Below are 20,224 nucleotides of genomic sequence, written 5' to 3' on the forward strand. Positions count from 1 at the left end.
TGGAGCGGCGCGCCGAAAAAAGTTGTCAAAAAAGCTCGCCGCTCGCTGCGTGACAACTTTTTTTCGGCGCGCCGCTCCACCTCTCGCTATTAGATGACGCCCCACCGTTGCCTGCCGAGTCCGGCCTGCCGCCTTCTACGCTCTCATTCGCTCAGCCATTAAAATTAATTTCTCGATAACTATTGCGAATTTTGCAAAATGGTTTAGAACTTTTCTATTCAGTTTGCCCCGGTCTATCTACCATCTACGGGACATACGGGTATTAGGGCACACCCTGTATATATATGAAATGACTCGGAAAGACATCCCCAACAACATATTTAAAAATCAAGCAAATCGGAGAGGAGGCCCCTTTTATGCATAATTACCCAAACGGCTTATTATGGCTTGAGGAGAGATAAACAATCGCTTTGACAAACGCTAATTATTTTCTCGGATCTTTACAACACTTAAATATTGCTTCTTCCTGCGTAGCGAAACTCGTAATTGTACACCGCTATCGTTTAACCGCAATTGAAAACAGGCAGAACAAGCAAGGTCTTCGAAATATATGATGGAAAAATTAGAAATTTACTTTAGGATACCCCCCCCCTTTTTTCTCCGATTAATCTTCGAAAGAGTTATCAAACATTTTCTAAGAAAAACAAAATACTTTCTAGTTCTTATCCTCAGACTGTCGCGATAATAAAGGGAGCCTTCTGGTCTCCTAGATCGTTTGTCATTACAATACACATTGTCTATTTATTGTGTTAGCAACGCATGTCGTACTCATCGTACGCATTTTATCACCAAGTGCATCAGGAAATTTAATCTCGTCATTCTGCTCTAATGGCACGACGATGTTAATTTATACGTATCTGTAAAATTGTTATTGCAAAGAACCGCCGGTAATCTTTATACACGCGTCCGATAGAGCACAATGGATAACGATGGCAGTACGCAGACGCCAAGAGACGCAAGTGCGGCAAATACAAACATAACTTAACAATGCTTAAACAATTTAAGCGTAATTAACGTTAACATATATTTTTCGGCAAACGTACAATACGCAGTATTAAAACAGAATTCCCCAAGGTCCCCTCTTTTATCCTTCGGCTCAAGAAAACCATGCTCGACCGTTTCGGAAGTAAATACTCTGGTCCTTCCTTTATCGGCTCAAGAAAACAAATAGCTTTTTGTTTCACATTTTGAATTGTTAAATGACACATTGTCCAATTTAAATTGTTTATTGGAAATCCTGTGAAAAATGTCAAGATTCGACATTTGAAGGCTACATGGTCACAGGAAGCTCGCTGAACCTTTGTAATATGTATAATAAAAAAAAATGTCAAAATGGTCAAGACTTTGAAGAGAGCTTTGGAAAGAAATTGAAATGTAGAAATACTTGAATAAAACGATTCGAAACGCATTCCTGTAAAAACTTATTGTTTGTCTAGCATGTAGCTCGATCGTTACGGAAGTAAATAACTCTGGTCATCCCTCTTGCTGCGAAGGTCACTTTTGTTCTCGTTTCATAAAATCTATTTACCTTGAGACTGTATTACACGGATAAAAATTCTAACGGTCTTTCCAGAACCTTGAAAATTCTCAAATTTTTCATCAATTTTCCCAAACGATATTTGTTGAATAATAAAATAATAACAAAGCGATTGATGCAGCATTACGCACACTTGCTAATCCTTGGAATTATAAATAAGCTACAAAAATTATAAACATCTGTTGTTGCAATATTTGTTCCTTTCTCAAGTTTCCTAAATGATTTTTCACGAGCCAGAGGAAAGACAATATTAATCGATGGAAACCTGATTGATTCGTATTTATTTAAGGAGGACTAACGAGAGATAAAAGTTCATTTCGACATCTCTTCCTTGCTCGCTTGAATCTCCTCGCTTAACGACACACGAAAGAATTTCCAAATTAACAATCGAAGAGATCGAGGATAATTGGATGAGTGTTTTAAATATAATTCTACATATTTCAATATCACGGTAAACTTTGCTGAAAAAGTAAGAGATTATCAAATATTGAAACATTCCAGACTTGAAACAAGTTTCAACTCACGAGCGTTTATCTAAAAGAAAATTCTCCAACGAGATTAGAAGAGATAAAGGAAGCTACAATACACGCTTATGTGAAGAGGCATTTAAAGTTATTGTACGACAATAACGTTTGATCCAAGTATTATTGAGTAATTTTCGTGCTTTTTTGCCGTAACGAGAAGGGAGAAAGGAGCACAGGTTACACACACGTGTCGGGCGGAGGATGGTACAGCGAAGGACGCGTACACGCGCACACAAGGTGGAAGGTGAAAGAGAAGGGTGGTAGCGGTAGCCGAAAGAGATGAAGGGGCTGAAGGGGATGACGAAGGGGAGTGCATTCGCGAATCGCGGTATCGCGTATAGGTGAGGCGGTAACCCAGTTTCGCCAGTGCACCAGGCCAAGCTGCAGCACCGCCGTGAACCACCGATCGATACCTATATGCACCCGGCGCGCTGCCCACAGCCTAGATTCGCCGCCTCTGGTCTAGGATAGGCGCGAGAAGGGGGATATACCGCCTGACCCCCGTGACCTACATCGCGGGGGAGAAGACGAACGAGTCGCGCCGTCGATCTGTCTCGGATCGCTCATCGTTTCGCCTTTTCTCCCGTCACAACTGCGTCAGCCCAAGGCTGTCCTCTTGCCGAGTATTTCTCTCCAATTCTCGAAAAATATTACAGGATGTTGGAACAAGAGATTTCACGGATATTTACAAGGGTTGGATGATTTATGGATTGGTCAGGAATGTGACACCGTGGGAATTTTTTTTCTAGACCTTTTCTTTTCATGTCCTTGCCGTTCTTGACGGAACGTTAACGATCCCTCGGTATCCCGCTCAGCGTATTATTTTTCGAAAAACACCAAAGAGTTGAAAAGAACATCAGGTAGAGACTCGCACTAGCGCGTACGAAATGCTTTAACCGAGCAACCAAATTTTTCAGATAGTTGAGTAGCCTCTATGCGAGACGGAGGAGAGAAAACGCAGACTTGTAACCTCGGGCAACCTTCGACTGTCTCGGCCCGAAGGTTTCAGACCAGACGAGACAGCGAAGGTTCAAAGTCCTCGAGCGAAAACACGGCTCTGAATCATACCGAAAATATATATCTAGCACGCGCGGAGCTGCCGCGTCTTTTTTCTCTCATTTATTCAAGACGCAGACTCCCGTCCAAGAGTCCGTAGCAACTTTTTAATGATCGCTCGCGAATCGACGGGGGCGGGCAGTTTTTCTCGCGTCATCTTCACCCCACAACGTCGTCGCGATCGGGCGCGCAAGAGAGAGAGAGAGAGAGAAAGAGAGGGGGGGGGGGGCGTAAAAGTAATTTTTCCCCGGGGTCTTTGAGCCTCCGAGCCGTTGACCTTGGAAAGGTAGCATGGAAACCTCGTGGTGTCGAGCGATAGTACGATCTCCCTCTCTCGCCATCTCCGTGTGGGCGTTCGGTAGGTTAGCAGCCCGCGGAAAGTGGGAGAGGGAGAGAGAGGGTAACTGCGCGCCGACGAATGTCTGGATGGGAGACGGAAAGTCTACGCGAGGGAAGGGTCGATATTTACCGGCCTTCTCTGTCTCTCACCCCTCTCGTCCCCACCGGGCAACGACCTACCACCCTCGCCACCCTCGCCATCCTTGCTCGCGCGCCCTGCCCTACGCATTACGTCGCGTCCTAACCCTCTCCCGACGCCCCTGACCGCCTAATTGAACGGTCCCTCAATGATATCCCACGACCGCGCCTATCTCGATCCTGACTCTCTCTCTCTCTCTCTCTCTCTCTCGCCGTCTCGTCAGGACGCTCGTTTCGCTAAAGCGGCGCTACACCGCCGACCAATCATACATTGAGATTTCACCATCTGACAATGACCGACGCGCGATACCGCTCGGTGAAATTTCTCATTTACGGTGAAAAACGTGCGTATCGCGCTGCCACGCTGTGAATCGACTAACTAATTTCGAGAAGGTTCGGTCGGTAAGCGAGTAAGAAAATGTCGCGCAGACCGCATCGGGAAATATCGATCGTGACGTCTCCGAACATAATAAATGTAGCGTGTAACGACTGAATCAATTTAGCGTGGCAAAGACAATTCTTCAACATTTCTTTCCAATTAATTGCAAATCGATCGAAATGTGCAAATCTGCGAAATATGGGGGAAAAGAAAGCTCGAGGAACATATTACTCGACAAACTGATTGCGGGTATAAAAACGTTGAAAAATCCAATATTTCATCTCAAACTGTTTAGTCTTAAATCAAATATGAAATATATTCGACCTTCCAACAATATTCGTCAACATTCTGCAACTATAACATCGTCGGCAAATAACATAGTGCACGCAGCGAGATAGAACCGAAACGGAAATGGCGGGACTATTCGCCTACCTGATAACATCCGCCTCTTTATTGGCGCGTGGATAACGACCACGTGGTAGAAACATTCCGTGTTGGAGTGCAGAAATCGCAGAGTCATCGTCACATTCTTTCTTTATGCCATTTGCGAACTTGTTTGCTATGAAAAGACCCCTGTAGTTTCCCAAAGAATCCGGGTATTCCGCTTCACCCCGAAACCAACCATTTGCAATAAAACGCCGAATTTTCTTATACATTTCCAAGATTTGTAACAAAAGGGTGCCCAAACAAAAGTGAGTCCAACCTATTCCTGACCTGGCGAGAATTTTTGCACAGCGGTTGCTTTCAAATGATCCTTAAGGAAATGCTCGAGTGATTCTGCACTTTTGGCAATTTTTGCTCTTATAATTGCCAAAATATAATTAATTATGTGGCTTTTGTATACAGACCGACAGTGTCTGACATGGTATCATTCAAGTTAAGTTTAGGAGCTTAACAACAGGTCTATTCACTCGAATAAGTTATATTTCAATGATACCATGCTGTTGTTAATAATAACGGACTGTACAGTCGCACACGGAGGCATTTCAAGAAAGTCGAATAAAATTCTTCGAAATGTCGTCTTGTCCCACGAATTACACCATTTTTAGGATAAATTTTCCGAGAAAATTCTCTCCATGCAGGAGAAAGCCACAAAATCTCGACAAAACCGTTTTCCAGACCGATCGTGTACGCTTACAAATCCACCAACGATACTGGCTCAATAACTATTTCTTCTTAGGACAATTCTTGAAAATGGTTTTCACAATGAAGAAAACAGTTTTTGCCTGACCAATTTCTACGATGCATAGAAACATTTAAAAGGTCTCCGTGAAATCCCTTTCGGGTCCAGACAATCTTTTACATTTTATCTCTAAAGAAAATGGTCATTTCTCCGGCCTGAGAAGTTATGAACCGAAGGTAATACCGTCGAGGGCATTTGGACATTAATTCGGGCATTATAAAGATAAAATAAGGTAAGGTAAAATAAAATGAGATAAGGTATTGCCCACTGGGCATTATTAGGCATTGGTGTACAACATTTTTGTCAGCGGTTTCCCCCTTCTAGATACACGAAAGAAAAAATGTATTTGAGCTGCACAACAGCAATCGTTTTGCAAACGAATAAAAGTGCTACAGCATAAAAGTACATAACTATTTCTTGGCAAAATATTTTGAAATATTCAAAGATTCGATGGTTCTCACAATAGAGAGGGAAAAAATCACTTTTGCCGGACAAATGTATGCGATGCATAAAAGTATTTAAGATTTCCGTGAAACACGAGTCTTGAGAAATCCCTCCCGGGTCCGGAAAATCTTTATATTTATTTGTAAAGAAAATAGCCATTTCCGACCTGAAAAGTTAGGAACAAATCAAGTTTTTCTTCCTCTAGATACATGCAAGAAAAAATACATATTTCAACTGCACAACAGGAATTCGATTTGCAAACGAATGAAAGTGCTACGGCATAAAAATACATTACGGACGTTATATGACGCGTAATGCGGGTACGCGATACGTATCTCAATTATTTCAGTAAATATGTGAATACAACAATACATAATGTTTCCTTGGTTTCTGAATTTTTTTTTGTGGGAGACCATTTCTAGACAAAGACATCAGTGTGGAGATGGCACTTTTGGAATCCTTGAAAAAATTTATCAATTTTTGAGTTATGAGTTTGCAGACGTTTCAATGCCCTTGGAATGAAATCTGTTTGAGGGAAAAGTCATTATTACATCGCGTAATCGTTGCGAATAAAGATTTCTGATAAAATGGTGTGACGTTGAAAAGCTGCTATCTCGTAGTAGAGCATTTTCCTTGACACGCGGTGTGTTTATGCGTGCTTTGCATTTAGCGTCTCCAAATGGTCCTTGCGTGACAAGCATTATAAAATGGAATTCTCGCCTGAAACCCCGACGTGAATTACAGGATCGCCTAAAGCGAGCTTAATGTTTGACTCGCGTGGATACATAACGAAATTAAAAAAATTATCCAGTCGCGTGTAAAAGTGCGCTTTCTACCAGGAACTGTTTAGGAGCTGGTTCAGCGGAATGGCCGGTACACTTTGCACACGTGCTAAATGTCACAATGTTAGAGCGTGCGACTTAACCCGCCAGCAGACTTGCTCCGAACTAATTTATTACACACGCTGTCGTAATTCGCATTCAAATTGTAGATTGAAGAGAGAAAAAAAAAGACACGGGAAAGAAAACCGTATAGATATTCGTCCAAGACAAAGGCGAGTCGCGGGAACAGCGTGAATTGGAAAATTGGACTGAAAAATTGCGTGGTTTCCGGAAAATCGGCAGAAGCCCAAGATAACGAACGGCACGTGATCTAGATAATCCGACGATCTATACAACGAACGTAACGTAACCGTAAAATGATCAGTCGGCGAAGAGGGAGAAGCGAGCGAATCAAGTACGGTTAGTTTCTCCCCGGATGTTCGATGGCCTCTTTCTCGAGCGAGCGGCCTTGCCAGGAATGCGCATTTTCTGCCGGTTCTCCGTCTATCCCTCGGCTTCGATTCGAATCTATATGCGCCGATGGCCACCTTTCACCCGTCGTCGCGTCGTCCGCGAGTGGCGAGCCTCATTATTCGAAACCGAACGACTTCAAAGTCGGTCGTTTTACGTCATCAGGAAATTCAAACAACGCCAAGCGCGAAAAACAACCGTTACACCTAAACGCCTAAAGATAGCCAGGCCGACTGCATAATCGAATCCACGTTGAGGAGTGTCCACGAGGGGAAATATTTCTTTCGTCCCTCGATCGTTCTACCAATATTTCTACCGACATAGGTGACCTTTAATCTCACGTTTATCTTTCTCTTATTCGTCCAACTAGAAGGAGATTAGATAAAATGCAAGTTAAACCGAGATTGATGTTAGCTGACATTGGTAGAAACAGACGTAAGTGTATTCAGCTTACGTGTCTCTCTTCGACAGAGGCGCAACAATTATATAATGTCGCGTAAACGGGCAATAACGTTAAGCCGCTTGCGCAAACTCCGAGAGGTAAGTAGACGAAAATCATGTACGCCAGATGCCTACTAATGCCCAGTGGACATTACTTTGTCGTATTTTATTTTCATTATGTCCCAGCTAGAGACCATGCAATCAGAGACTGGCCATAAGAGTTGGTTATGGGACTGGACTCTTATGACCAGACTCCGATTACCAGCAAGGGATCTTTGACCCAATGCCCGATGAATGCCCGAAGAATGCCGCAAATCGCAATACCCTCTCGGCCAACTCTACTTTCAATCCATGTGTCCAATGCTAATTCTACCATTTCCTTTTCCTTTGGGAACCTAGGAGGGAACGAGCGACAAGAGAGTGACATGTTCTTTACCTCAAGACTGACAATCGGAAAGAGCGAAGATCGCGTCGGTGCTTGGTCTAGCGACACTTTTTGCGTCGGCCGATTTAACAGGCGAAGCTCTCAACAAGTTTACTTTCAAGTTAACTTCGGAGCACCTGTTCCGTCATCGGCTCTTGGTTCGTCTCAAAAACGTACAACGTCCTACCTTAACGGTTTAGAACGGTTTCCAATTTACCGTTAAGTGCATCAACCGACAATGGACAGAATGTTTGGCATGCACATCAGATCTCGGAATTAATCGATCTGACCGCTTATTACTCGGCCATCTTACTCGAGGGAATATCCATTCGCAAGTCGGAAAGAGAAAGGTACCGACAATGCGAGCGAGTAAGCTGGCTGATGTATTCAACTTTGTTCGCGTTAGGCTGTTACATTTGTCGTACGACCAAATTTTTAAGCGCGTGTCCATTGGCTACGAGCTAGAAAATTTCCAACCGTCAACGCGTTATGGCGGAAAACATGCGTTACGCAATTTCACTCGCCCTTTGCAACGGATTCCTCGCTCAACGAGACGGTTCGAGAGGAGACCTTGAGCAGACAACGCACCGGACGTCTAACGGAGCATCGTCTACCGCATCCTCGGCGTAAAAACAAACGCGTCGCGATCGAGTTCCCGGAAAGCTTTTTGGAGCGACACGACGTTCCAAGACTCTCTCTCTTGGAGTCGCGTCGACTAAGGCGACGAGATATTCTTATCAGCGAATAGAAAGGAGATAAGATGGGCCAGGTATATCGACGACATATCATTATTAAAACATGGACGCTTGTTGATTTAAAGAATACTACATTTGAGAGATATCTCAAGTATTCACGGAATGTCGTTTCACTTAATCGGACCGGAAACGCAAATAATGCAGGGCCGTCGATTAGGAAGACCTGCGGATTAGGAAGGCGGGGGACTGGTCGGGGAAAGGGCGGAAAGGAACGATAAGCGTTCGGTCGTCCATCCCAAGGGAAGAGAGCAACTGTGCGACATTAGGACACACGTATGAGAATTTGGAAAGGAAGCGGAGAGCCGTCTCCGCTCTCGCGTGCAAGCGAAATCGGGATGACACGTGTTTAGCAGGCCAGCGCGCAGAGCGTGTCGCGCGCGTTTACTCGCCATTCGGTAAACATCGGGCAGAGGCAGGTCAGCGGCGAGCGACGACGTTGTCACGTGGCCGCTACCAGACGCCACTCGACGCCGCCGCGACATCTTCCGAAACTTTCAGCAACACCAATTTGCGTAATATTGCCACCCGCTAATATAATATTACGCGTCGATAATGACACGACGAAAAACAAGTGTCGCGCGAAAAGATTGCAAGTGCGAGTGAAATATGCAAGCGCGTGAGGAATGCGACGTCGGCGCGCGCGAGCGCGCGCGCGCGCGCGTGACAAACTCACCTATCAACGTGGACATTTCCGTCGTGGGCCGTCGCGTCGTCTCGGGCGCGGGTGGTGGTCGGCGACCGTTTACACTGGCGTTAGGTACGCGGCCGTATCACGTCGGGCACATGTTTCTCCTTTTTCCCCCTATTGACGCAACCGTCTATCGGCGATATCGCCCGCCCCTTCTTCTTCGTCGGTGCACGGTGACACGCGCGGTCGCATGAGCAGTAATCTCTATCGGGTGTGTCGGCAACGGGACGAGATTCGCGCGTTATCCCGATATAGTTAGCAGACGCGAAAAGAACGTTCCGGGGAAATTATATAACCTCCGCGTAGAACGGAACGGAACGAATCTCTTCTCTCTCTCTCTCTCTCTCTTTCTCCGTTGCGTTTTCGCGAGCGACGTTTTCGGGCGCGTTAGTAGCGATCCGAGCGGAACCCCCGGTCGCAGCAGTTGCGCTACGCGCGACCGCTAACCACTCGTGCCTCTCGTTAACGGAGGGGAGAAAAAAAAGAGGGGAAAAAAGGAAAAAAAAAGAAAGAAAATAATCGGGATCGAATCTTACATGCACGTTTGACGCGACACTGTCGAGCGGTCTCGGCAACGGGGCACTCACTAGCGAAGAATCGTAAACGCGCGGTCCGTGTCCGCGACCATATGCTCCTACCCGAAGAGGTTGCGAACGTCCAACGGAACGAGAGTGCGGCGCTGGCTGCGTAGCCGCCGATTGCCACATGTACCAACCCGAAGCGGCCGCTCGGCTGCCTCCGTGCGACTCCGTGAGGCGCCGCGTTCCGCGCGGCCTTACGATCCGTCTCCCTCTCCCTCTCCCTCTACGTCACTCCTTCTAATCTCTTGCCATCGTGTTTCCGCGACGTGCACGCGCGGAAAACTTTTCCAAAAATCTGCCGCGATTAAGTTACGACAGACAGCTCTCGTTCCACGCGCTGCCAGGATCGTAGTCACATTTCCTTCTTGCGGCATACGTCGCGAGGAAAAAAAATACCTATTTTATGTCATCCGTATCATCCAGCTATACATATATTACGGGAACGAATAGCGAAAGAGACATGTCTGGACCCACTATGGCGCCTCGATGTGGCTAGAGACTCTGTAATCAGAGACTGGCCGTAAGAGAGTTGTAAAGCCTCCGCTACAATGATTCTCGGTTCTGTCTACAATGGTCGTAGTCGTAAGAATAATCGACTGCGATTGATCAATTCTTATCGAGCGACTACGACTACGACCATTGTAGACAGAACCGAGAATCATTGTAGCGGAAGCTTAAGACTCGCAGAAATTTGACTCTCTAGACTACAGCGAGCGAACGTGGGTCTCGGAAGAGGGTTCGCGCTTCAAGAGACGATACATTCATTTCAATTGGATATACATTTGCAATTGTATCGAGCGTTGCAAGTTATTGTACAATCCTCTGGTCGTCCTTGGAGTCTCCAGACCAACCAGGCGCGCATCAATCTCGCCTACGCATTAGAATTGAGATTCCAGAAATCATTTTACCACGTGTACTGATGCACCGGTACAAATTATCGTAAATTACCGTTCGCCTAATGACTTGGTGCCGCGTCTAAAGATAAGCCTAACGACGAGCGACGGTTTCATTACAGCCAACTTGTACGTACGGTGAAAAGTCTCAGTCATTCTCACCAGTGCCTCGACCAATCGGAGCGCTTAGCGGAGCACGTGCGGAAAAGGCCTATTCCATTGTTTTGGGAATGAAAAGGAGGCTACACAAAGTAATGTTGGAAATATCGCCTTCATTTCCCAATTCCTTTAGTAACGCCGGGGAAAGAATCCCGAACAAAAAAAAAAGAGGGGCACATTCGACATTATCGCTCGTTGTTTCTTTCCAAGACCGGGCAAACGCATCGTCGATTACCGAGACGGCCACGTCGCGATTCGCACGCAGGAAGCTCCTCTCTGTCTCCCACCTCCGCTTTTAATAGGCGCGATTCAACAGTTTGCTACACGTCGTGCCGGCCAATCGTGGTCACCACCTCTCGCCCTCCTCGCCCGCCTCGACCGCCACGCCGCGCATGCTTATTATCCGTCCTCTTACCGTTTATTTCGCGCGGTGAAAAGCCGCGTCCTTGTTTCGCCGAGAGCTTGCGGCAGCGCGGAAAGAGAGAGGAAACGCGGAAGGGGGGGGAAAAAAAAGTAGACGCGCTACGCCGACACGTACCCGCCGATACGGGGAACGAACGAGCGTGCCGAGATAAGCGGCCGATCGTTCCGATAAAGCGTTACGGCGGCGATTTGCGTTAGCTAGAGAGCCAGGACGAAAGTGAAAGCACCGCGGCTCGAGCCGAATCTCTAGCATCGAGACTCGATCTCCCGATAAACAAAACGACTCCGCGGCGATGCCGTGGCGACGTTTCTCGGGTTACGTTCACGTTCGTGCAATTGGCAGCCGAAGGGACACGAAAACACGACCGGTTAGAGAGCGTAAATAGAGGCGCGTACGGGTCCGAATGAACGAAATTCTCCAGAGCATCCGCACATGCCGACGTCAACTGTTTACGAGATTGCGGAACCTGCGTCTTTCTTTCCAGCGAAAGCACGAGAAAAAGGGGGGGGGGGAAAAGCCCGAGGGCGGATCCCAGGGCGTCGTGTCGAGACGAAAAATAAGATTCGCTCGACCGGCGACCTAGCTGCAAGCCGGACGCGGGGGAGGGAGGGGAAGACGACCGTCTTTTCCTTCCGCGAATCGCCCGTTCGGTACTTTCGGCCTCCAAAGGTCAGTTTTCCGTTGGCACACATCGGCGCGATCGCGCCCCCCCCTCCCCCCGCAAAGGGAGAACTGGCGTGTGCTCGCTCGTTTTGAGTTTTTTTTTCCTCTCGCGGGCAAACTACACCTACTTCCGCCCCCTCCTCCCCCCCCCTGCTTACATCCTCGATCGAAACGTACTTTACGTACGTACGTGGACGAACAGTTGTTTAAAAAGAGAAACGACATACGGCACGCGGCATACGGCGACGTCGAGGAGGGACGTGGCCGTACCTCTTTCCTCGCGGCGTACGTGCCACATGCCGCGTGGTCGCCCTAACCTCAAACAAGAGTCTCTCTCGTGGGGCGAGCACGCGAGTGCGTGGGGCCCACGAGGGTGGCGAGTTTTCGCTCCGAGGCGCGTCCCGGCGAAGCTCGGACTCGTCCCGCCTCGGCAATGAAATAAATGGGACGGGCTTGCCAAGACTTACCGGCGTTCAAGAAGCGGGTGTTGGTGGTGACGACGGCGCTGTAGGTCTGCGGGGAGTGCACGACGGACTGGTTGAGGATGATCTGGTGCTGGTGCTGGTGCGGATGCTGGTGCGGGTGCTGCGCCGGGGCGTGATGGGGCTGCTGCTGCTGCTGCTGCTGCGGCGGCGGCTGGTGATGCTGCGGCTGCGGCTGGTGGTGCTGCGGGTGATGGTGATGGGACAGATGGTGGTGCTTCCCTTTGGTCGGCATGCTCATCGCAGGCGTGGGCCTCCCTCGTGCAAACTGTCCTTACGAGCCTGCGATCTCGGCCGATTCGCACTCATAGGTACGCTATTTTCCTCTCGTCGCGTATCCTCGCGGCTTCGACGACGGCGCGGACACTCGCCCCTCCCCGCCGCGCGCGGAGAAGACGTATCACGCGTGCGGTTCGTGTGCGCCGCGGCGATCGGCAGCGATCGGTAGAGGCGATCCGCGGCGCGCGGGGCACGATCGACGTTACGGGCGAGCAGGAGCGCGCGCGCGCACCCACGCACGCCCGCGCTCACTCGACCGCTCGACGGGGACGATGCCGCGTGCACGTAGGTACGGAGCGCGCTTCCGCGGCCAGCGCGCGGCTCTCCCACGTATTCACGGCCGTCCGTCTATCGGGCGTACGCGCGGCGATTGTTCGTTTTTCGCGGTAACCCCGCGACGTGCGCTCGCCCGTCCGCACAACAGAGAGAGGAACCTTCCGCTTGCGCGCGACCTCTCTTCGCATAATCACCGAGCCGGCGCCAGCCAACGAGGGGGACGGAGCAACGACGTCGGATCAGCGGGATGCAACACTTGGAATACGTGCGAACCACGCCGCCGCCAACTCGTAATGCCGTTATCACGCGTACTCGACCGCTCGCTCGCTTCGACTACCGCCAGTGCTGCCCTGGTTCCGTTCCGTTCCGTTCCGTTCCGTTCCGTCCCGTCCCGTCCTGTCCTAAGCCAAGTTCGCAATAGATGAATGCAAACGGGATCTGATGCCCGCGATCCAATGGCCGTTCGGAATGTGCCACTCGATTGGATCAGACTCTCGCGCTGTGCGACGAGGCTTTCGAACGTGTCTGCCGAGCAGCTCTAAACAGAGAAACTTTACAGGACTCGGATATTTTCGAAGGCCGGTTTTTAAAACTGCAATATTATCTTCATTTCCGCATCCCGTTCTAATGGTAAATACTAGTTTTCTCGAAGATCGAGAGATTACTGTAAAAAAAAACGTGTATACGTTCCGCACGAGTTTTCTACGTTGCTAACAGTTTGTATTTTGCGGTGACGCCAAAGTGCTCTAGAGCGAGCGAGAAAATTTTCTCTTCTTGAAACCAACTAATATTTTACGACGTACATTGTCCGATAGGAGGGATTGTACATTTCGATTCTTTTAATCTAACCTATACAATTTCCTTCCTGTCGTACGCTCTCGTCGCTCGACTCGTCGAAAATGAGTTCTCACGGAAAAGCAGAGACCGACAGGCTCAGAAAGAATTTGGAGGAACAGTTGGATCGACTTGTGCAGCAGTTGGAAGATCTGGAAGACTGCAGGTTTCGTCTGTTCCTTTTAGGCGTCACTTGGAACGTCTTTAAATATTTCTGTTTTTGAGTCATGCCAATTGTCTCGTCAACAGGGTTACTCTAGATGAGACGGATTATCAGGAATGTAAGGAGGACACTATGGAGCAACTCCGTGAATTTAACGAGAGCCTGCAAAGAATGATATCTGGAAATATGACTCTAGTCGATGAACTTGGAGCGATGCAACTGGTATAGATCTTTTAAATATAATTTCCCTTGGATCTGTCCATCCTAGAGAAATCACAGCGATATGTGTACAAGGGGTGTTTCTACGTGGTCTGTTGGTATATTCTCAACAGGCAACCCAAGCAGCTATCAGCGCAGCCTTCCAGACCCCAGCTGTGATAAGAATGTTTGGTAAGCGAGAACCTGCTGGACTCAAGGAACGCCTCTCGCAAATAGACCGAGACGTTAAACTAGGCAAATTGAACAAAGAAGCCGCGGATCGCCAACGGGGAGAGATATTGAGCGCTTTGAGGCAACTTGGAGAAAAGTTGGAACCGTCCGAATTACAGTTGCTGGAACGATTATCTTTAAATGCTATAGATACCACTGGATATGTGCAAGTTACCGAAACGGCAGGAAAAGGTAAAATGGCCCTAGATGTAGTCGGCAGGGAAGTCAAAGCTACACAAGAGACTTGAACATGATCATTAGTAATCGTTGCAACGATATCTTTTATTCGTCACTACGTTTCTTCAACTTTAGTCAAGGATCTTTCCTATTGAACGGCTTATATTCATACAATGTGCCCTTATACTACGTTTTTTTAAGTTTTCACAACTCGAAATTTTAACTTAAGTTCAATTTGCCATTAGCAAGCTAAATCGTTGCTGCAAATAAAAATGTGACTGTGCAATTAAATTGTTTCCTATGGAGTTTTGCTGTAATGTAGCAGCAATGCCATAATAATATGAGTGTTTGATAGATAAGTCTCTATTATAGGAATTTTAGGTACAAATATAAATAAGTAATCAAAAATATAAATAATAAGAAATGTATCGTACATAACTTTTATGCAATTACTTTCAGTATATAAACGTGAATAATTTTATTTTATTAAAATATTTACCGCATACAGTGCAACAGCTATATCAAATGAGATTTTGTAGTGTGCGTTAGATACAACATATACATATATATAAAGGCATCTTGTATATTGTTCAGAAGATTGTTACATAAATCATGAAATAAATATATTGATGTTTCTGTGCAACTTACCGTTTCTGTTTAAGGAAATTATATTTCAGTCTGATAAAGATTAAAATGAGAATTATAAAGATATAATATATCAAGATATATATATACATATAAATATGATGAATAACTGATAATTAATGACTGGATAACAATATACACATAATTATTGACAGACGTTAAAATCTGTTATTAATGTATTGTATGTATAATTAAAACTTATCTAGAAAAATAATAGATCAAAACGATTAACAAATCTATGCGTAACTCACGAATTATCTTCATAATCTTACAATCGTCCTTTCTTGCCAGAATCCATTGCGTAAATATATATAAATATCAATAAGTATAAAACTATGATTATTTAGAAACTATTTTGTTATGTTGCATGATACGAGTAAAAATAGTCTTTTAAGATTAAGATCTGCGTGTACATATAACAGTCCTTCCTAGAGAGGAAGTTTACAAAGGCATATCGAATTGGTGTCAAGAATATATTAACGTGCTCCTACAGGTTAACCTCTAGATATGTGTACATATATGCATACCTATTCGAAATACACTTTTATTTTTAGAGTCATTGATTAATCTAAGCCGGACAATTTTACTTATTTTCTCTCAATTATTACACATGATTCTCTCAAATTTGCAAGTTTCCTTTGCGATATGAAATCTATTATCAATCTTGTTCAATTTTATTTCTAAATCGCATACTCCTGGGATACTGTATACATGCGTACATATACACATATTCACACATATATACAATAATAGTGTGCATAAAAGCGTCCAGATAAACAAATGGAGAACATTTAATTCTTTACCATTTGGAAGGTGCTTGCACCTCTCCACATGTATATATTATATATTTACCTATATATCATGTATATATTATACGTACCTATATACAGGGTGATTTATTTTAATCTTATCAGGGCAATGATCTCTGTCTCTCGGGAAGAAAATGTGTTTGAAAAAAAAACTTCGGATGAAAGAGTTGCAGAGTTGGCAGGGGAACAAATCAGTTTCATGAATTTTATCATATTTGTCCTCTTCCAAACTGTACAACTTTTGTTCGAGACATCCTATATATCTATGATACGTATTATATATGTATAGATAATTTTTCTTCTTAATTTTTGAATGCTTTCTTATACATGATTGGACTCGTTTATATTCGTCACTTGAATTAGCGCTTACGCCTACATACCCTTTTATGTTCACGCTGCCAATGAACCTGTTGACAGTCTGTACTGCAGTATGCGGTATTCCAACAACAATGATATATCGCCTCAGCTTCGCAATTGTAACACTAGAATAAATGATAGATATTTAAGAATAGTATACTTTTCAAAGAAGAAATCGGAAAGGCACGAAAGTGAATTACCCATTGTTTCTTTTTGATGTCAGATACGATTTGCTGATGTCTGTCAGTTAATTGTCGCAATTCTTTGGCGTGCTCCGCTTGCAGTCTCTCTAATTCTCTGCACTTTTCAAGTTCTAATTCACGGCGCAATTTTTCCAGCGCCGTTGTCGTTGGCTGTTCCGAAGTTCTGCGTTCTCTTTTGATCTGTAAGTGTACGGTTGTCGAAAAGTAATTGGATAGTATAGCGAAATACGTGACTGAGCCGAACATTCACCTTGGCGGGAAGCCCGTCCGTTTGAATTTGTTCAGTTTGTACAAGAACGCACTTGGATCTCGGTTCTTGACAACTAGATGTAACCATATCTTCTTGGGAGCCTTCCTTCTTTAAACCTTGAGGACACGTGCTTGTTATGCTTTCTCTCGCGGGTTCATCTTCCGCCACAGGTAAATGAGGCACCTGTCTTTCTTCATTCTCGGCGTTAGTTTTTGCAACGTCTTCTTTATTATCCGCCCCATCGTTTACATTTTGCGTTTCAGTATTGCCATCCGAACTCAAGCGTTCGACCCTAACTCTTAAATCTTTAATCAGCTGCTTTGACAAATTAGAACCGTGCGATGTACTTTTCGAACTCGACGATTCCAATTTTCGAACTTTCGCAGGCGTAGGATCCTCTGTTACATTTGAGTTATCTTCCTTATTTTTTCCCAACTTTTGCAATAAATGCTGATGATGCTTCAGCTCTTCGAAAGCTCTGTTCCAAGCCGTTGATTTTTTTATCTACAAGAGACAACGCTTTTGGTTACATGAAAAAAAGAACAAATATTTTTGTATCAATTGCAAAAGTGCTTCTTTTTCGAAAGTATAACAGTTTCTAAATAGATTTCTTAAAATTGTCTCCTTTTCGCAATCGTGATATTATTGGGAATAAAGTGAATCTTAGCGGTGTTACAATACCGAGCGAATAGTAGAGAGTATTTTCACCTGTAAACTTTGTAACGTGGAAGAGATTGGCCGAATAAAAACTTTCTCGATATTAGCCCTCATGTGATGACCTCCGAAAAACCGCACATCATATACATTGCCGTTAACTTGCATGACTTTTGCCGGCCAATATGGGTATCCCTTTTGCTTGGCGTAGACCAATTGATGAGCGGGATTACACGGTATGCAGAACCACATTTTTTCCGACTTTTCGTTCGATATGCGATAACAATCCGCACAACGACGTATCTCCTGAAGGTCGTAACAACAGTCCTGATACATGGTACGTCCCATGTCCGCTATCACGCTATTAACTGCTGGAGCGACAAGACAACGAGATGTTTAAAGAAGAAGATGTGTCGAGCTGCGAGTCTCTTACCTCCGTGATATATCATGATGTTGTGTAGAATATTATGTGCATCAGCCTCAAATTCGGCGAGGTTGTTGTACTCGTTATTGATCGTTTTCGCGTCCATTATCGCCAGATCCATGTGACGCTTTATGAGAATTCCTGGCCGCCACGCGTCTTCACCCTCGCTCACCCAGGTCGGTCCGGAAAAGCCGTTGGGTGGTGTAACGATCGGATCATTGTTGAAGACGATGGTACGATTTGTAATCTCCGGCGGTAATTTCGCTTTTAGATGGCCACACGTAAAATTAAGAATATGATTGAGCTCGACCTTGTCGGGATACACGTCGCTATTTATTTTCTGTAACATAATTCGTACCGTTAACAAGATATCAATGTTAACGCGATATGTTGAGAGGTTTACCTCGCAAAAGCTACAAATCTGTAATTTCATGTTGCTGGGTCCGTGGCATTCCGAGTGATAGACCCTGCAGCACTGTTCGCAGCATTCGACCGCACCTGCTCGTTGGCACTTGCAACAGTACCAATCGTGATTATCGTCCTGCGATAATACGTCCACCGACGGCAGTCTGTAACTCTCTTGCTCGACGCCGCTTTTCGTTGGCACTTTCTTCAATAGGACGAGCCCATCCTCGACCGCCTTGTTCAGCTCTTCCTGAGCTTCTTGTTCTGTAAAGCCGTAAACTCGAGCCATGTGCCGTACCATACGGTCATTACTAGGTAAGCTCCTTTGATGTACCGTGATTTTTATCGTATCCCAAATCCGCTGAATCATACAAGGATCGCTTTTCCGGCGTACAGACATGTCGATGGCAAACTGTAACGAGATGTAATTAATGCGACTCGTTGGCGCGTCACCCAAGGCGCTAGCTTTCGTTAAATGTTCCATCTATTATATTTCTCACTCTGTTACTTCGTTGACCAATCTCGTCATGTAATTAATTAAGATGAATGACGGTAAAATTTCACAACAGTAAGAGTATAGATGAACCATTAGCGACGTTTACATTGATAAGTATTTTATGCCCTCATACGCTATCGGTCTGTACAGTTAATTTTCAGCTACGTTGAGCAAACCAACTGGGTACCCACATACGTACCGATATGCAGTACCCATATGCTTATAACAAGTGCTTTACTCAGTCCGCTTGTATCGATCTCAAGGTGTGGCAGTTTTACAAGTAATCGCCTTCGGTGAATAGAGCAAATATTTTTCATCGAGCAAGATATATACCACCGCATACAGTATGCATCCGACGGTGCTAGACGCAACAGGTTACACGCTCTTACTGTCCAGCTTTGTCGCGCTTGTGGTTCTATTGTGGAAAGGCTGTAAACGCAAGAGGACATCGCCATTCCACGTTCTGTCGGCATCTGACGTCCTAAGCGCCGCATTCACGGCTATTATACTGGTCGCCAATCATATCGAGACTGGGATGAGATTGAGCTACAACTGGCAGAACAGCACCGACAGCGATGCGCCCAACCTTGCGTGGACGAACGAAGAGGATTACCGATTTCCATTCTTACAGACTCATGGTCTACGCGGGGCATTCGAGGTCGATCGCAATGTTACTTTAACGTGTGGCATGAAAGACATACTTATGCAATACGGGCTTCTTCTCGCCGCTCTGACAAATGCGTTTGTATCTTCACTGACCTTTGCTGTACAGTGCAATCTCAATGCGGCATGTATAAAGAAACGATGCGCCGACATAGTGAAACCACTGAGAAATATTCAACTTGAACCGAACAAGATTCAAGTCACACGCCGAGAGAGTGAGCAGGAAGCGGCGTCTCCACAAGGAGACAGCGTTAACGTGAAGACCGGGAGCGTACAGGGGATTGTGGAGACCTCGAAATTTCCAAGATTGAAAGACGCCAAGAGGCCGACCGGCTTCCTCGTCATGAGTCACTGGCTCGTGCCGTTTCTCGTCGTGGGAATTGTATATTTCGCCGAATACAGCGATATGAGCAACGTTGAACATACGGAGGACCTCGAATGCGTATTTCACAGTAATTTTCCAATCAACAACTTTAATACACTTTTTGACACCAATGACAGTCTCAACATAATCGACTCCCTTGCGTACCTGCCGGAATATAATCATTTCCTGGATGAAAATTTATCAAACGAGTCCAAATCAAATAACGCAGAAATAGATGACGTTGTATCTAGAGTTCAGAGTATCATTAGAAATGCGTTGAGTTATAGGCGCAATTCTACCAAAAATATCGGAACCACACATTTTCTTAATACTCTTCAGCCCGCAAACTTGACGGAGTACATTTTCACAAATAATATAATCAAGTATATAAAAA

At 45.5% G+C, this 20,224-nt stretch overlaps 3 protein-coding genes across 4 annotated transcripts in view; 1 reads left to right on the forward strand and 2 right to left on the reverse strand.

Annotated features, from left to right (window-relative positions):
* LOC105562614 (eukaryotic translation initiation factor 4 gamma 1) overlaps positions 1-9,832 on the reverse strand; it is a 34,289-nt gene extending 24,457 nt beyond the window's left edge. Inside the window, exon 1 of the mRNA XM_012013603.1 lies at positions 9,186-9,832. Within this exon, the coding sequence (XP_011868993.1) occupies positions 9,186-9,201 (16 nt within the window). The 5' untranslated portion in view covers positions 9,202-9,832. The remainder of the gene's footprint in view (positions 1-9,185) is intronic.
* A 3,552-nt stretch (positions 9,833-13,384) lies between these two features.
* Positions 13,385-15,201, forward strand: LOC105562621 (protein LZIC-like). 2 transcript variants are annotated; one of them, XM_012013611.1, is made up of 4 exons: positions 13,385-13,587; positions 13,773-13,957; positions 14,041-14,176; positions 14,287-15,201. In XM_012013611.1, exons 2-4 carry the CDS (start codon positions 13,857-13,859, stop codon positions 14,629-14,631), a joined length of 582 nt encoding a protein of 193 aa, XP_011869001.1. In that variant the 5' UTR covers positions 13,385-13,587; positions 13,773-13,856; the 3' UTR covers positions 14,632-15,201. The 2 variants fall into 2 exon arrangements, with proteins under 2 accessions (XP_011869001.1, XP_011869000.1); XM_012013610.1 differs by having other exon boundaries at positions 13,386-13,957.
* LOC105562620 (zinc finger MYND domain-containing protein 11) lies at positions 15,132-19,126 on the reverse strand. The gene is made up of 6 exons (XM_012013609.1): positions 18,306-19,126; positions 17,912-18,242; positions 17,533-17,846; positions 16,825-17,328; positions 16,572-16,754; positions 15,132-16,496 (listed from the first exon to the last, which is right to left on the reverse strand). The coding sequence occupies exons 1-6, from the start codon at positions 18,789-18,791 to the stop codon at positions 16,374-16,376; spliced, it is 1,941 nt and encodes a 646-aa protein (XP_011868999.1). The 5' UTR covers positions 18,792-19,126; the 3' UTR covers positions 15,132-16,373.
* Between the last annotated feature and the right edge of the window lie 1,098 nt (positions 19,127-20,224).

The sequence above is a fragment of the Vollenhovia emeryi genome, unplaced genomic scaffold (assembly GCF_000949405.1).
Source record: "Vollenhovia emeryi isolate VEMERY1.0 unplaced genomic scaffold, V.emery_V1.0 DF939185.1, whole genome shotgun sequence".
In the NCBI taxonomy this organism is placed as follows: domain Eukaryota; kingdom Metazoa; phylum Arthropoda; class Insecta; order Hymenoptera; family Formicidae; genus Vollenhovia; species Vollenhovia emeryi.

Coding starts and splice junctions, on each gene's coding strand:
- LOC105562621 (XM_012013611.1), top strand. CDS start 13,857: ATGAGTTCTCACGGAAAAGCAGAGACCGACAGGCTCAGAAAGAATTTG. Junction 13,958..14,040: donor GAAGATCTGGAAGACTGCAG/GTTTCGTCTGTT, acceptor TCTCGTCAACAG/GGTTACTCTAGATGAGACGG. Junction 14,177..14,286: donor AACTTGGAGCGATGCAACTG/GTATAGATCTTT, acceptor TATTCTCAACAG/GCAACCCAAGCAGCTATCAG.
- LOC105562620 (XM_012013609.1), bottom strand. CDS start 18,791: ATGGAACATTTAACGAAAGCTAGCGCCTTGGGTGACGCGCCAACGAGT. Junction 17,847..17,911: donor CATCATGATATATCACGGAG/GTAAGAGACTCG, acceptor TCGCTCCAGCAG/TTAATAGCGTGATAGCGGAC. Junction 17,329..17,532: donor CCACGTTACAAAGTTTACAG/GTGAAAATACTC, acceptor TGTCTCTTGTAG/ATAAAAAAATCAACGGCTTG.